The sequence below is a fragment of the Sipha flava genome, unplaced genomic scaffold (assembly GCF_003268045.1).
Source record: "Sipha flava isolate LNK unplaced genomic scaffold, YSA_version1 196_pilon_pilon, whole genome shotgun sequence".
Lineage (NCBI taxonomy): Eukaryota > Metazoa > Arthropoda > Insecta > Hemiptera > Aphididae > Sipha > Sipha flava.
Genome location: NW_020272770.1, coordinates 559618 through 576745, shown reverse-complemented (window position 1 = coordinate 576745; position 17128 = coordinate 559618). Strand labels below are relative to the sequence as shown.

The 17128-nt window shown below is 36.0% G+C and overlaps 1 protein-coding gene across 1 annotated transcript in view; it reads left to right on the top strand.

Annotated features, from left to right (window-relative positions):
* The first annotated feature begins 3465 nt into the window (after positions 1-3465).
* Positions 3466-17128, top strand: part of LOC112681746 (probable chitinase 10) — a 33893-nt gene continuing 20230 nt past the window's right edge. The window contains exon 1 of the mRNA XM_025552047.1: positions 3466-3752. Within this exon, the coding sequence (XP_025407832.1) occupies positions 3750-3752 (3 nt within the window). The 5' untranslated portion in view covers positions 3466-3749. The remainder of the gene's footprint in view (positions 3753-17128) is intronic.

The window sequence follows — 17128 nt, the reverse complement described above, 5'->3', positions numbered from 1 at the left end:
AATTCAAATTGAGAATATTTGATCTTTTTAAGTAATATTTATGATTATTAATAGATTTTTTTTAACATACTTACATCGAAATGAATTTAAATAATTATATTAAATTTGTATATTTGTACTTATATATAAATAATTGATATATTTTTTATTTATAATTACACACATACATGAACAAATAAATTCGCTGGTAATTATAGAAAGAAAAAAAAGAATTCCTGCAAAAACTATAATTAATACAATAAATTCTATATTATTATTTGTTATGTTATTAATAATTAATCTTATAATTAACTCATTAATTAACTAATAGTTAATCTATATTGTTATTTGTTACTTTACTAATATTCCTCTAATATTGCTCACTGTTGATCATACTACTAAGTACCCTACTTTTGTTTTATTTTTATTTTTATTCATCTGTTATATATTAATTAAATGTATTATACGTTACCATATAATAATTAGTATAATGCATGTAACCATAAACCATACGCTAAATAAATATAAGAATAAAATCTACTCTAGTTTTTGTATATCAGAAATAAGTGCCAATTTGTATGTAAGTACTAATTTATCTGTGAAAGAAGCAATTGTTTCTTTTGAAAAAAAAAAAGAGAATCTCTGATGAAAAAATATGAGCTATGAAATGATGTGAAAACATGTCTCGATTTATTTTAAATTTTAACTATTTATTTGATACTTGGGCGATTGAATAGTATTCTATGAAAATTGAGGTTTATTATAGAAAAAGAATCGTGTTGTATCTTCTTTTGAAATTGATGAACAAATTATTTATGAAAGGATTGCGCAAAAGAGAGCAAGGGAAAGCAACCAATATGAAAAGAAATAACGAGTCAATAGTGGACTGAACATTAAGACATTATTTAAGACATTATACACTAGTTTAATGTGTTGATGATGTAAAATGTTTAATTCATTAAATATTTACAACGGTTGCTAATATTAGCATTTAATTTTAATTGTGTACGTTTTAGACACTTTGAAATTACAAAAAATCCATATGTACAGCCCTCCAACTCCCCGATTATAGAAAACTTTTCATTAGAGTTCAGCTAAAATTTTAAGAATACTTCATTACAATTACAAATCTATGCACTTAAATTCTTTTTTAGTAAACGACTTTAGTAAATTGGTTGAGTGACTCAAAGATGCCACGAGAATTACAAGAATTATTATTAGTAAATTAAATAAAAATATTGTCGTCCACCGATGAATTGCATAACAATATTAACATTACATTAATTACAAATATAACATCGTCATATCAATTTTTTTTTATTCACTTCAAGAAATTAAAATTTTAAAATTATTCCCAATTTATTTCTAGACTAAATATAGTTGTAAATACTAATTTGGAAAATATGTGCACATTTTAACGGGAAAACGTATGTTAACGGACTTTTCAGAATAACGTTTTTTTCTCTAACGGTCGCGAACAATACGCATTGTTTATGACCGCTAGAGAGCAAAAATAACGTTAATTTTAAAATTTTGAAAGGTTTAGTAAATATTGGGTTTTATTACGTATTTGATACAAATTAGAAAAAGTGTAAAATATTTCATTTATATGAGTTATTGGATCACAGAGGGATAGGTGTAGTATGTTTTAGTTCCTTTCCTAAATCTCTGAAACCCTAAGACTTCTTCTGTCCTAAAACTGGCCTTGCCGTGTGGAGCGATGAAGTTAAATTTAATTAGACTTTTAACTAATTACTTAATTATGAAATTTATTAGATGTTGAGCTAATTGTCTTCTCTTTTTCATTCTTCGCCATCTCTTCATTCTTCTATCTATATGTAATTTGCCTTTTCCACCTCTACGGATATTCATTTAAAAATCACCATTATTTTATAGTATCATTGATTATAAATACTTATAATAAATTGCACTACTAAAATTAGACCTTTAAATTAAATCTATCTACGTAACTTGTACTATCATCATCCAACTACATAATATACTTTGTTTTATAAATTCTTTGTTAAATTGTTCTAAAATCTAATTTCGAGATGGTTAGATTTGGTTAAAACCGCTTCGGGTGTACACATATACTTAGTATTTTTCCTTCAAGCTCTACTCACCACTCTACAAGTATTTCGTTTAATTCTACCAGATTCTTTTTCTCCAACACTAAATACTCCATGCGGTGCTCCATCCGTGTGCATCTTATTTTATTATGATTAGGGCGTAACTATTATAATATGAATTAATTTAACTGGATTATTTTCTCAGTCTTGAGTTTCGACTTATTGTGACTGTATTATTAAAATGTAAAGCCATTGAGTTCAGATATTGTATAATCCTAATTCTTTCATCTAAACGATAATCCAACTAAGATTTGATATAAATATAACAATAGTAAAAATTACGAATGTTATGAATGTAATGAATGTTTTATTCGTAAAGAATACAATTTTATTCGAATAATTGTGAAAAATCATCCAAATAATAATTTATTCGAATAAAATGTTATCTAAATAAGCATCTAAATAAAATTGTATTCGAATAACGCCATACTCTGATATCTACTACGTATTCACCAAAGAGTTTTTTATATAAACAACATTTGAAAACTTAATGATGCGTTGTTTACATATAAAATAATGATTTTATCGAGTGTTTATTGTTTGTTGTATAGTTATTAATGTGATTTTGGTGAAAAATGTTCAACATTTTTGTACAGAATTTAAAATTCCAATGAAAAAATTGATAATAAAGTGTTTTTTTTCGATTCAATCACGATCGTATTTGATCACTTGTTTATGTTATTATCGTCATTAATTCCTGACTCATGGTGATAGCCCTTTATTGTTATAGTTCACTCCTTAAATCGAGAAAATATTTTACGTGTAGTAACTTTGTTTTATCGATTATTTATGATCCGGGTTATCTGAAACTAATAGACATATTAATATGTTTATGCTTTTAAATGTCTCGTATATAAGATGTACTCGGATCCTATGCACACCATTACAATGTGATGATAAACTGTAAAATGTTACGTTGGGCATCGAACTTAATATACGATGTTCAGGGCAATATTTACGCTTGTTACATGGAGCTTAGGTAGCAAATTGTGAATTATTTTTCTGTACGCGAATATATTCATCCGAGGGGAAAGCGGTTTTCTCCAAATACATATAATGATGATAAAGCGGTAATAATATTGCTTACATAATACAATACCGATTATATACAATAATATATACGTACACGATTTGAGAGCTACTTTTTCGAAAAAAAAAAAACAAATAAATAAAAAAGTTATACTCCATTTATAAGCAGTTCTATAATATCGATCTCCGTGCCGAGGTGGTGGTTATATTGTACTGCTTGTTTATAGTATACTATTTATTTTTTTTTACGGCCGCGGCGTGCCGAAGGGTGAGAGAGGGGAAAATAGAAAGGACAAGTGTCTGACGTCCTCGTTTTCGTAGCGCAGCGTACATATACGCCGGCCATACCTCCGACAAAGACGCGTTGTCCGATGTCAGTTACAATCTAGACTCAACGCGATTCTGACTTGTCTTTTCATTCGAGAATTCGATTTTTTTCTCGTGCAATTTTACTATACATTCCGAAACGTATATAAAATAAAAACGTAAACACAAATACCGTAAACATTACTTACACACATCCCTCGCAATCGTAAATGTGTTCCGGGCGGTTTGTGCGTGAACAACAGTGACCGAGTGGCAGCACTCACTATTGGATTTTGACGAATAAAAATGGTAATTTTTTTACTTATTATTATTTATTGCACGCGGACCGAACAAATGTTTTATACAAATAATCTACAAATCGTACCGTTGTCACGAAAACGGTGCGATAACCGAAAAGAACTAACTAGTCTGCATGTACAATATTATAGGGTTCAACGGGCGGTGCGCGTTAAAGTCTACGGATAAATAGACATGGGGTTTAGGTATGAAATTCCCGGAGGGAAAAATGCAGCAGCATTGCATAAGTGTATTATTATTACGCCGTTTCGATATATAATACTGTTTGTTATGCAAAAAAGTGAAAATTGACGCCACTGGTATAATATGTGTGGTGATATAGTGTTTCTATAATTAAATAGAAAGCGGTTAAAATATCGATACTAGGATTGCTTTCTCGATCAGTTACCCAGTGCAGTGTTTGTGTATTCATAAATTAATTTTAATAATAAATTCAAAAACGATTGTATGTACTGCTCACGTGTAGGTACGAGGGGTGTGGCCAACTTGCCGCGATGTCGTAAAACCTGGTTATTTTTGATTTTCATAAACGGTTTCAACTGGATATTTGAAATTAAATTTGAAATGCGTTTGTAAAAAATTGTCTATTATGTTTTACAACAATTGAAATATTATTTATGTTTAGGCTTCAATGATTATCGTTTTTTTTTTTTTTTTATAGGCTATAGAGTATTTTTAAAATTATGCCCGACTACAAATTCAAATTCATTTCAACAAACCAAAATGTATTCTAGCGGCTTATGTGTGATTAATTATTTTTGTATTGTATATACTCATAAAGTGCGCATACGTGCTTTGCAATGTTAAGTGCATTGGCAACCTGACAGTTCAATCAACTGTCATTGTTTTGGCAGGAAGTGTAATTGATATGCTAGATGTGAGGTGTATACGGTCAGTAGCGCGAATATTATCGGATGTTGATAGAAAGAAAGAACAAAAAAAAAAAAAAAACGTTGAAAACCGTCAATTCATCCCAGAAAAAAATATTTGTTTGTTGTATTATCGAAAAGACCGAATTAATTGTTTTTTTTTTTTTTTTTTTGCAATATTTAGCGTTCGTCCATATATTATTATGTGCACGCCTTTCGTGTTACAAATTATTTCAAAACTCCATCACGAGAACTCGTGTCACAGAACAAACAAACATGTGTCCGCAACTATGGACTCGAATGATTGTAACAACGAATCTGTATGCGTGAAATCGATAAATCTGCTTTGGTAATAGGAATCGGGTAGATTTCCCGTCAGGATAGCGTATAATGTTTTTCACGCGTATTGCATTGTTGAAGTAATTTTGGCCGGTCGTATCGCACGTTACGTTGTGTATTACAGTAACAAGTTTCTACATCACTAAGTTTTGAACGGCTGTACGTGCAAATTCCAACAATTCCCTTAGCTTTAATTATTTTAATAAATGTATCATGGTTGAAAATTATATTATCGTTATAGTTCTCACTCGTGGTACCATACATTATCGTTATCATCGCACCAACAACACGGTTTATGTATTTATATACGAGTATATTTATCGTCAATGTTACTGTTGTACAGTATACCGGTGCGAAATTCTGCGACGCACACGACAATCATTGCCGTTGCCCGAAGTAAACCCGTACACCGTACGATCGAAGGCATTTTCGTACAGGGATGGTTTCACAGAATCAAACAAGGGTGAGCATACATGTCGGAATGTTTATTAAAAACCGACCGTACACTCTATCAGCTCGATCCGTCAAAAGCGTACCCGTACATATTTTTCGATAACAGTACACGATTCCGTGCGTGTATTAACGCGCGAGCACATGCTGTTCTCCAACAGCGTTTTGAAGTTAATTTCTTACCCACCCCCTTCCCCCCCCACTGAAAACCGAATGGTACGGGCGTTCGTCTAGAAAACTTCATGTGCAGGAGAGGTGTGGCTTTTGCGCTCACTCACCCCATTTTAAAGCCGTCACTGCGGGTCGTACAATCTGCAGTACACAAAAAGCGCGTATAATCTTTCGGGCTCGGAGGCCACACGGACCCGGTCTGTCGTGTGCGAATCATTTTACGGTAACACTATTTCATAACGCGCACGTAAAGGCGATGACGAGAAGAAGGTGGGACGGTGTCCTGTGCGCGGACCGATACGCGAGTACGTTTCTAACAATGCTGCGCACAATACAAACTTGTATAACATAACGATTTTTAATTAAGTCACGTGGGGTAATTATTTTTGCCGTCCGTCCGCGCGTGTGCGTTACTATTATTATATATATATAAATATATTTTTTTTTTAGTCCCGAGAGAAAGGCGAGGTTGACACATCGTGTATGTGCAGCCGTCGGCCGTGTGTGTGTAAGCCCATGCGTCCAGAAATTGCACAATTACTGTTATGTTGACACGTTAAAAAAAAAAATAAAAAAATAGCCAATAATAATACCTGTACATTTGATTATACTAATGTATTTATTTTTTTATTTTTATTCCGGGCTAGTGGAGGGGATGGGGGAAGGGAGAAACGTATACGTATAATAATATGCCAAGCATTGTTATCGGAACGGTAGCAGCAGCGACGGCGTATACGTACGAGTAGAATCAACAAGTCCCCGACGCTCTCGAACGACGCGCATTATTCTTCCTACGTGCACGGGCCGGACCGCGCATTGTGCAACGGACAATAACTTAAAATGCCTAAACAGCGTCCGACGGTCCGGGCTGCAACTTTGCACACGCCTTCGCGACTTTCGTCGGTTCGATCGCTTAACCCAGTTCACGTGCTCGTGACAGGATGCCGTGTCACGATCGTTCATAACGATCGCGCTGACGGGGTTTTGCGAACGCGTACTTACCTCCCATGGCTTTTTTTCCCCCGATTTTTCACGCGATCTTTTCGAAATCAACGATCAAGGCGGACGACCATCCAACCCTCCCAACCACGTTTGTTTTGACTACAGAACTCGAGTCTTAGGTGCCTTACGAAGCTCACGTTGCTGATGACGATTCGTACTCGGAGAAAAAAAAATAAAGGTTGATTTCTTGTCAACAACTTATCGGATTTCGCAATCGTATCCATGAACGTTGACCGGTAGAGTATATATTCTTTATAGTTTCGAATAGACCAATACGCTGAATTTATACTAGTTTGTCGAGATAAATAATACGTTTCATTCGCTTTTTTCGTTACTAAATCTGTACGGTACAGGTAATCTAAAATGAAAATAATAAATCAACCCTTTATGTTTTTGGTGACTCGTTTAAAACAGTTCATATTTTTCAAACGCGGTTTCGCGTCGAAGGATTCCAGTCCGATTCAGACGTGCATGTATCACAACTTAAAACGCGTATCGTCGGCAACTATGCGAGTGTCAAAATATCTATAACTATGTTTTAAGTTTTATAATTCTATCGAATGCCTCCTTGAAATCGCTGTATTCGTGTCGTATTACGGTTGTTGCAGAACTGTTAAAACTATTAAAAAACGCTTTTATCACGCGGTAGGTTCACGCTTTGATATTGTCTTTCGAAATGTAGCTGATACGAGTGAAAAGTGTACGCCTCTACGGTTCGGAGTCAACATGATAATATGTGATATTCAGATGCAGTGTAGGTGTACTACGCACGCAGCGTGTTGTGTGTATTTCTTGTGTGTGGCCATCGTCTGACCCTGAAAGGAAAATAACACACAGGAATAAAAACTGTTAAAAAATAATAAAATAAATAAACATAATACACGTATATGTTGTGTACGTACAATGAGACGAAAAAAAAATCTATATTCATAGGTAAACATACGTGTATTTTTTCTGTATTATTTTACGAAAAATACATGTATAGTGAACGTTAAAGAACCGGTTTCGGAACGAAGAAACGGAAGACAAAACTGGAAAACCATGTGCGGCCGACTACCAAGTACTTAATGCGTATATTATTAAGATGAGCTCACCGACAGACAATACAGGAACACGCGTTAAAATATCGTAGATATTGATTTGTGAAGTGGTAGAATATCTTATAATGTTCAATACATGTAGATTGAATATTATTTTTAAACGCTTTACGACGGGTTATTAATATTGATAGCAAGATATATTGTGTGTGTGTGTGTGTGTGTGTGTGAGTGCGTGTGTAAAATGCACGATGACATAATACATTTCGGATTTTTCAACGTAACAATGGGCTAAAAACAGTTTTTCAAATTATAAGCAGGCGCACTAAGTCGGACGCCATCGACTTAGAAATTCAAAACGTAATAATAAACCCGTGTAGATATATCCGAAATGTCTGTGTTGAATTCAATATCAGTACTGGGCACGATGTCTCGGCTTATGAATATATTTAATTCGTGATTATTATAATCTGTAGTAATAGTAAAACAAAGTAATAATTTAGATTGCTGATTTTAGAAATCTGTTTTCAAATACACTTTAAATAAAAAAAAAAAAGTGAAATCTTATCAATAATGTATATTTTAATTTTACACAAAAATGCAAATTACATTTACTTTATAGTAACGCGAATGCACTTTTTTTCGAGTATGAAGTATTATTTCTAATTTTTGTTGAATAGAGTTAGCAAATATAACGATGATTAAATAATGTTATTTTTAATTGTACCGCAAAACAAATACAAATACGCCTGACGACGTCGAATTCATAATTTTTTTTTTTTTATTATTTATAAATTAGATTATGCGATAATGCGTATATTTGTCGAGAAATTAGTCATTGATTGCAATTATTAGACTACCGTTAATACGAATTATGAGCGTGCTGTTTTTTTTCTTTTTTTAATTATCATTAGTCAGGCGCAGCAACTGTGTTATACGTATACATTTGCGTCCTGGGTATTACGCACACTTCCTGATGGCAAATGTGTTACAAGTGATGTATTATTGGAATTATGTGGCGGGGGAAAAAAAAATAATACAACGAAACTGTCGAAGTCAACCACCAAGCAAGCCCGCGACTAACCTCTCCCGTACGGGTATCAGAAATTACTAATCGGAACGCGAAAGTCGCTGGTGCCCGTTTTATTTCCTACTTAAGTATTCGGGGCGCAATGCGATCGGCGACCAAAGAACACGACGAGACAGTACGACCGTCAATATAAATCGCGCGGAAACGATATCGCATTATTATCATACGTTTGACCGGCTGGAAATGACGCTACTGGACCTGTGTGCACGGTAACAATAACAACGTACGCGCGCGCGTTACTTTATTTTCTTAATTTTCTCGTTTTGTACTATTGGCTCCGTTCGGTTTTTTCGTTGGACTCCTCCCCCCCCTCCCTGCGCAGCACCGGAGTTCCATACGGGACGGATGCACGTCGCCGATCGCCGTTCACGCGCCGCACACCGGACAGTGAAAGTCCTTTCGGCAGACCAATAGGCTTATTATAATAAAATACCGTTCGTTTTACAATAATCATTACTACTACTACTATTATTATTATTATTATTATTATAATCATCATCCCACTCGGGTTTTCGACTCGTTAAACGTCCGGCAATCTGCGGTGTTCCAATGAGCGACCGGAGTGCACCTCACGATTTTTCTCCGCGCGCGAGAGGCCGACCAGCTGCACAGCTGCAGCGCTGCAGGTACATACATGTACGGCTCGAGAGCGTTTCGCTTTCACCCGGCCACTATTAATCAACGCGCGCAGAGCTTATATCCACCGCGCGTAAATTATATTATTACACACGTATACGTGTACATTATAAGCACTTTACATGTACAAGTGCAGTCGTGTTACAAACGCGCGTACACGCGTGTGTTGAGTAGATTTCTTTGCGTATCGGATATCGCGCGAGTGATTCGTTCGCACGGGTGGGAAAAATGCGTGCCAAACAATATCGGTCGAATCAACTATAACGTGCCAAAATGAAACGGTCAAGTGTTCTAATACAGACCAGTAAGACCGTATGTTTTATCGAAAAAAAAAAAAAATAAAAGTTATTATACTTCGTTTCACTGGCAGAATAATTTTAAACGAACGTTAACAATTTTAAAACTAGATTCCATTATTCATATCGGTTTTTTCTTGGCTCGTATACTACATTTAAGATTTTTACCTTACGTAATAGAAGGAGACGCGTAGTAACACTATCTCGAGAATGAGACCGTGAGGCTATTGAACTAGTTAATAAATCTTTTAATTATTTTTCTTTTTTAATTAGTTGATGAGCCGATTGATTCTTGTCCGTTTTCATTCGTGGAGACGGGAAGTATTACTCGGATGAGTAATGGATGAGAGTATGGACAAGAGTGGGTTTGTGTGACTGCGGGTGTAACTGTGAAATTTTTTTTATATAGGTACATGTGTGAAGCTACTAGAGTTTTTATTGGTATTTGTGGTGTGGCGTATGGTTACTTACATATCACGGGGTATTAGTAGTTATGAGACAAAAACATTTAGATTGGAAAAACTGGAGAGTCATAATGTTATAATTTTATGCTGATTCCCAAGATTGGATGCCCTAAGTCATTATAGAGCGAATTAGTTACTTGTATAAAAGAGTTTTAGTGTTGAGAGATAAAAGTTTGGATTTAAAAATTTTCCGGAGTTGATGGAATCTTAGATTACGTGTTTATATTTTTAATTTAATGTGGCTGGCCCGATTTAGTTTTTTTATCCGATTCAATATCTAAACATCTGACGACTTTTTCAGGAAGGATTATGTTATTTTTAAGTTTCACTAAGGAGCGGATATCAGGACGTAGCATATAAATAATGTGTATGGATTTATTTTGGTTGATTTTTATTCTCAAAAGTTTAAATTCGTTTTGCAGATTTTATTCGTACAAATGATTTTGAATATTCTCAAAAGCTATTGCTAAATCAATTTTTGAAGTAATAACGTCTGAAAATGTAGACAGAATAGTATTGGCTACGTGTGATACGTCACAAGTAAAAGTTACTGATTTACGACTGTTATCAAAACTATTACCAAGTACAAGAAACATTATTTTAACATACAATTTTATAATTTATTACTAAAAGCTTAAGAAATTTTGATTAATATTCGTGAGTGTACGCGCGCGTGTCTGTGTGTATGACCCACATAATATACTACTAGTTGTAGTCTGTTCGGAACAAATATTATAACAGGCGAATCACGTGTACAGTCTAAACGACTAAAATTACAATTCGCTTGGTAATTTTTTTCGCCAATGGCCCGGTACACTACACACATTTGTCATGAATCTGTAGCACACACGCACACACACACACATATATATATATATTAGTATAATATTTGTACTTCGTGCATTTCGGGTGAAAGGAAAAGTAACCTTCGCAGAAAAAAAAAAAACGAAGGAAAAATCCACACCGAATTGTAACATGGACTGGAAAAGTAGATTTTCAAATTATAACGCACGCGCGGATTTATGTTTGTTCTTAATCACGTCGCTGCCGTTCGGTTTTAGTTGATTGGCAACAACAATATACGTTTCGATATGACGTGCAAGTACTTAAATCGATCACGAACGAACGAATACAACAGGAATCGGTCAGGTACGTGTATTCAGGTTGTTCCGTTTGTTGGTATTGTCCTGCCAGCGTTCATGGTTGTACTTGAGTTTTTATCCAGTCCGTTTCGCGTGTTTTAAATAAAAACATAAACAAATGAAATTTCGAACACGGAATGATGTGATTTAATCAGAATCGTCCGGCTTCTTAAACCGGTTAAAATCCAACTAGAATGTATTTTTATCATCCATATTTATACAAAGCTGTCGAAAGAAAGTTGTCAATAATATTTTCTGGTAAATTATTTAAATACGTACGAGATTTTTTTCTCAGAATTATTATTGTCATGATAGCCGGATGCACGTTTTAAAATGTATACTATGTTTGTAATAATGTCTGAAATAATATTGAAAAAGTTATAACACATTTATTTTGTCTCGATAAATATTTCCATACAGCGGAACGATGTCGAATGAAAATAATCCGAAATGTGGTAAACAATCAGACTATAGACTTACCGACCTTCGAGAAGTTGTCCTTGAAGTTTAGCCTGACTTTTCTAAAACTTACTGCTGCAGATATAATCGACGGTGTAAAATTCAAATAATTCTCTACGGAAACTTGTAACACGAATGTTTTCATATTATGTGTAGTTTGACAGCTTCGGAGAGAAAAAATAACGAAATAACGTAAAAATGTGGACATAAATCAATATTATTTCATCTCGATTATCATTTTTAAGCGCATTTACTCGAAAATATATAAAATGTTTACGAATTCGTTGCTGTATTTTATGTCTATTATTTAATTTGTTTCTATTATATTCGATTACCACTAAACGATTTCATGGCTGTTTATCATTTTAAAGGTCGTTAACTTTCATTTGACAAATTGGTCTTATACTCATTGCGTATGTTTGGTTTTCTTACTCATTGTTGCGGTCCAATATGAATACAACTGATTTAACAATAATTTGTACGGTAAATACGGTGTTGAATTTGTTTGGAATGATTGGTTTGTTATATCGGCGTAAAAACGATTTCGGTATATTTTTAATTATAATTGTTTAATTTGGATCGAAGTTGTTACACAAAAAAACGTTTTTATAGAATAATCGATTAGCATGTGAAATGTAGTTGTGTCACGTTAAATTATTCGTGAACTCTATATGGTAGTGAACACGGTTCGTACGGCTTTTTATTTATATATATATATATATATATATATGTGCGCGTGAGTAACTGTACTCAACTGCTCGACTTTGAATCAGCAAACACGTATTGAAAAATACGTATTGTTTCTAGCCGAAGATCGTCGCAGCAGTTCGTTCGATTCAACGATAAACGTTTATTATTATTTTTTTTTTATATATATTCTCCCGGAGCGATCGTCCACGTACGAGCATTACACTGCACGCGTATTACAATGTTCTATCATCCTGCCGAAGTCTCTAACCGTAATAAGCCGTGAAAAATCGTTTGGTATTTTTCTCATTACGCCCAGGCAAAAAAAAAAAAACAACCGTCAACGCGTAGCAAAAATCGATTAACGAGCCGTCTCGAATTCGGTCAAACTCGCTGCCGCGCGCGCGCCACGTCCCCGGGGCACCGGGATTCTTTGGAAACGATTCGAACCGACGACAAACTGTTGCCGAAGGTTACGCAGCGGTACACGCCGTACGGATAATGTGCGCGGCGCAATGAACACACGTAGGTCGCGCATTTTTTCTCTTTAAATGTTCGCGTTCCGATTTATTAACCAAGTTTGTTTTTGTCCGAAAAATCCGTACGTTCGCGAGACACCGCGATTAGAAGCTGTTACGCGATCGATTCGGTCCGCGCGCAAAGCACGAACGTTTCCAGGACCATCCCGTTTCGACCCGTTTTCCACTGGCGATTTCGGGTTTTCTCCGGCGCGGACAACGCGCGGTTCCCTTTACGCGGCGACCGTCGCACGCGGACGATACAGTCGACTGGAAAAACATAGCAACGGTTCGGCTTTCCAATGTCGTTGGTAATTTTCCGTTCGATCGCCGTGAATTCGAAAACGTAACGGTGCACGCGTCGATACGTCGGCACAACTCGCGCGCCCCAGGAACCGGCAAGGTAACGCTGCGTCGTACGCGACGAAAAGCCACCGGACGGTTTACGTTTTAGGCCGCGGTCGCAGTGGCACCGAAGTCGGCCGTTCGACCCACGACCGACGTCGGTGAAACTCGCCCGATCATTTTAAACAAAGTAGTATGTTGTACAAGTGGTCTCAGTGCCTCCGACCGCATCGGCCGATCACACCGACGTCGGACAAAATTCAATTTCGTTTGTTTTTATCGGCCCATTCGGTCGACGTAATCAATTCAAACGCGAATGTTATTTTATAATATTACGTTTTCATCATGGACTGCGAGAAATCAATAAGTTTTGTCCGTGAATGACGGAGCTCATGGGACCATAGTAGAAAATCTTTATGTTGTTCTAAAAGTTGGTGAAACAATGTATGAAATTCTCTATGTTTTCCTTAAAAATGTCATTCGCGTGATACTTTAGCTTTTTTAATAATAAATATTTAACAGCAGAACTTGTTTCCAAACACGAATATCAGGGGACATCCATTTTACGCTCTATAACCTGCACTCGTTGCATTGAAACGAACAACTGTCGACCAATTTTATCGGCCGACCGACGTCGGTGCCACTGTGATCGCAGCCTTAGGCGCTCGCCCGAGTCGGAGCGCACGGCGGCGTACGCCGTGGAAGTACCGCTGAACCGAACTTACGCCGGCAACACATGCAACCGTATTATATCATACGCACTCGCGCCGAGCAAACCGAATGCTACCGAGATAATACGGTTTACGTAATTACCGTGTGTTGCAATGTCGGTGGCCGTACACGAATTTGTATTATTATTATTATGAGACCACTTAACATTGACCAGGTTTACGTTGAAATCGCTGCGTCGAAAAATCGTAATAATTATTGTCGACCGCTCGATTTAATGATATATGCTACTTACGCGCGCCATCGAGTGGATCAGAGCTAAACAGTGTCGAACAGTAGGCTCCTCCTACCTATGCAGGCGTCGCGAAAGTGACCGATGACCGACATTTTTGGAAACCAAATCGGTTAGCCGTACGTGTAATCATTTTAAACAATTACTTACGTGTTTTGAGTTCTACGGGTTCGTTTTCGCGAAACGTTCGAAATGTTTACCGAACGAAAAAGGGATTTACGTAACGGAACAAATGCCGTCGGCCGTAAAAGATTTCGGAATTTGGACCATGAATTAAAAAACTTGGTTTTTTATGAAAAAATTTGCTTGCAAAATATAAATGTTTCAAGGCCAACAGTAATCGTAATTACTGGATATCGAAACGTATTGTTGTTTATCACTCGGTCCAGTTTATCAACGAGTAAAATTGGTACTCGATATGAAAATAAACGACTGTCAATAAAAAACGCACGCATGACTTAAGCTAAAAACACGCGTGTTAAACAGCATCGATTATAATAATTAATATATATTGTTCGTAGAATTCCTTTATATTTCATTTATTTTTCTTTTCGTCATGACTCAATTAAACGTATTCTATAATTTGCCGGATTATACCGCTGTGGATTGTTTAACCTTCGGAGTTATCATGTATTAAATTATATTCACGATGTACTTTAAACGGATTGAAAGGTCAATCCGTTCTAGTCGCAAAACAATGACTGGTGCTTGGAACAATAAAATTGTTTATAGAAACCTGAGGGCACTTCAAAGAGATTCTATGTACGCATACGTATGCTATTCAGTCGGTATCTTTCGTATACGCGTAGTAGGCACTTATACGTATATATAACACGCTATTCTCGCATTTAGGAGTATACAATAATAATGTGCCTTCGATACGCTTTTACTCGACGATTTAGTCTTGTGTACGTTTCTTCTACGTTTCTTTTCACTCATACACTCGGCCGACATAACGGACATCGCGGTAGATATATACAACTTTGCAGCGGTGGTGAAGACCGAGTCCAGTACATACCGATCGTACCACCGTTTAGGTAAATACCACTGGTTATATTATGCGAAATATTTTTGCGAAACACCATCGGTTGTGTACCTAACAACACGATCGGGGTAAGCCGTGTCGGGCCGATGCACTGCTACGATTACGAAGCTCGTCATTCGTTTAGTGTACAAGTTCACGTCCGGAGACGTGTTTTAAGCGTTTTTTGACGGACTGAAAAATTACGATGCTCGACTAATCGCAGCAGATCGTCATCGTGATAAAATTATAATACGTACGAGCACCATGGTGACCGGCGGAAAAGCTATACACGTGCGATGGCGGTGTGTATAATAAATTGCCCATTTTTTTTCTCTCCATCACTATTATATTTTTATTATTATTATTATCATTATTGTTATTATTACTATACCGTGTTACTGTAGGTACCATATAATAATACGGTCCCCTCTTGCGCGTTTCAGTTTTTCACTTCGCAAGAGCATTGACCACATTATTATTATTATTATTATTCACACAATGTAAAAACTGTGATCATAATAACGCAACACGTCGGTACTGAACGGAATATCAATTATTACGGTTGGTCGGACGAGATCAGTTTTTGTAAACGATCAAGTCATGGTTTTTGGCTTTCGTTATACGACCGCTTGTACGAGAGAGGCAAAGGAAAACGTTATACGAGCAAATACACACACACACACATACCATAAAAATATAGAATATAATATGGTCCAGCGACAACGCCCATTACCACCCGGTACCACCCGGAGGCTGTGCGGCGAACTACACAAATGGGCATGACTTTATGCGTGTGCCATTGATAATATCTGCGCAATATTCGTTTTGACCGATGTATGTGTGTATGGGTTATCCGAGTTCAACGCAACCACACCTTGTGCAACTGGGTGATGTTATGAGGGTGACAGCGGTGTTTGACCACAAACATTTATCGTATTTGCGATGGATAGAGAGACATAAACCTGTATCACGCAAAGTCAGTGCGTTTAGCAGTTGGATGTTTTAGATCTCGTTTAAGTCTCTTTTATGCATGCGTTGTAGATAAACGCAGTACGGTTTGTTTCCTTAACGATTACGTCCCATAGCTCTGTCCGGAGCATATGAACTAAGATCGCAAAGGTCGTTTCAAATATTCGAGGTTAAACTACGTTACGACTAAAGAAAAATTCAGAAAGTCTCGGACGCATTATCCGTATTATTATGACGTGTATATATATGGCTGAGATATAATTATAAACACCGGAAAACACACTGGACGGTTTACCGCATTTGATTTCTGATTAGAATCGTTGGTCGGAGCAGCTAATGGTACTTGTAAGTAAAATCAAATTTCAAAAATATGTATAGATCATGAGATGCGGTGTTCTTGGTCAGACGTTTTAATTAAAACACATCATGAAACGCTATTTACGTACCTAGCATGTTTTCTTAACCTCTCATCACTTTTGTTTCATAAATGTTGGCGAACGGTATGATTCTATCGTCGTGTGATGTACATACGGTTGAAATATTTTATACGTGATAGTTAATATATACACGAAAAAGACAATTGTTATAAAAACAACAATGAGGTTACGGAATAGTGGGTCACCATTTGGTAGGTTTCCCTTGAAGAGTATATACACTATACACACTACACCGGCTCGTTCTTTTTATAATGTTATATATATATTTTTTTTTTGTGTGTGTGTGTGAAGTTATAAGAATGTATAAAGGAGAACGATAATTTTGTATTTCTCTTTTTTTTTTTTTCATTCATTCATAAATAACGAAATTTTCAATTACTGAAAATTCGATTTCACGCAGTTTTCGAAGAAAGAACTAAACAATTTCGCCAAGAGTTTTTGTCCGAAATATTTTCCTTCTCATAAGAATTT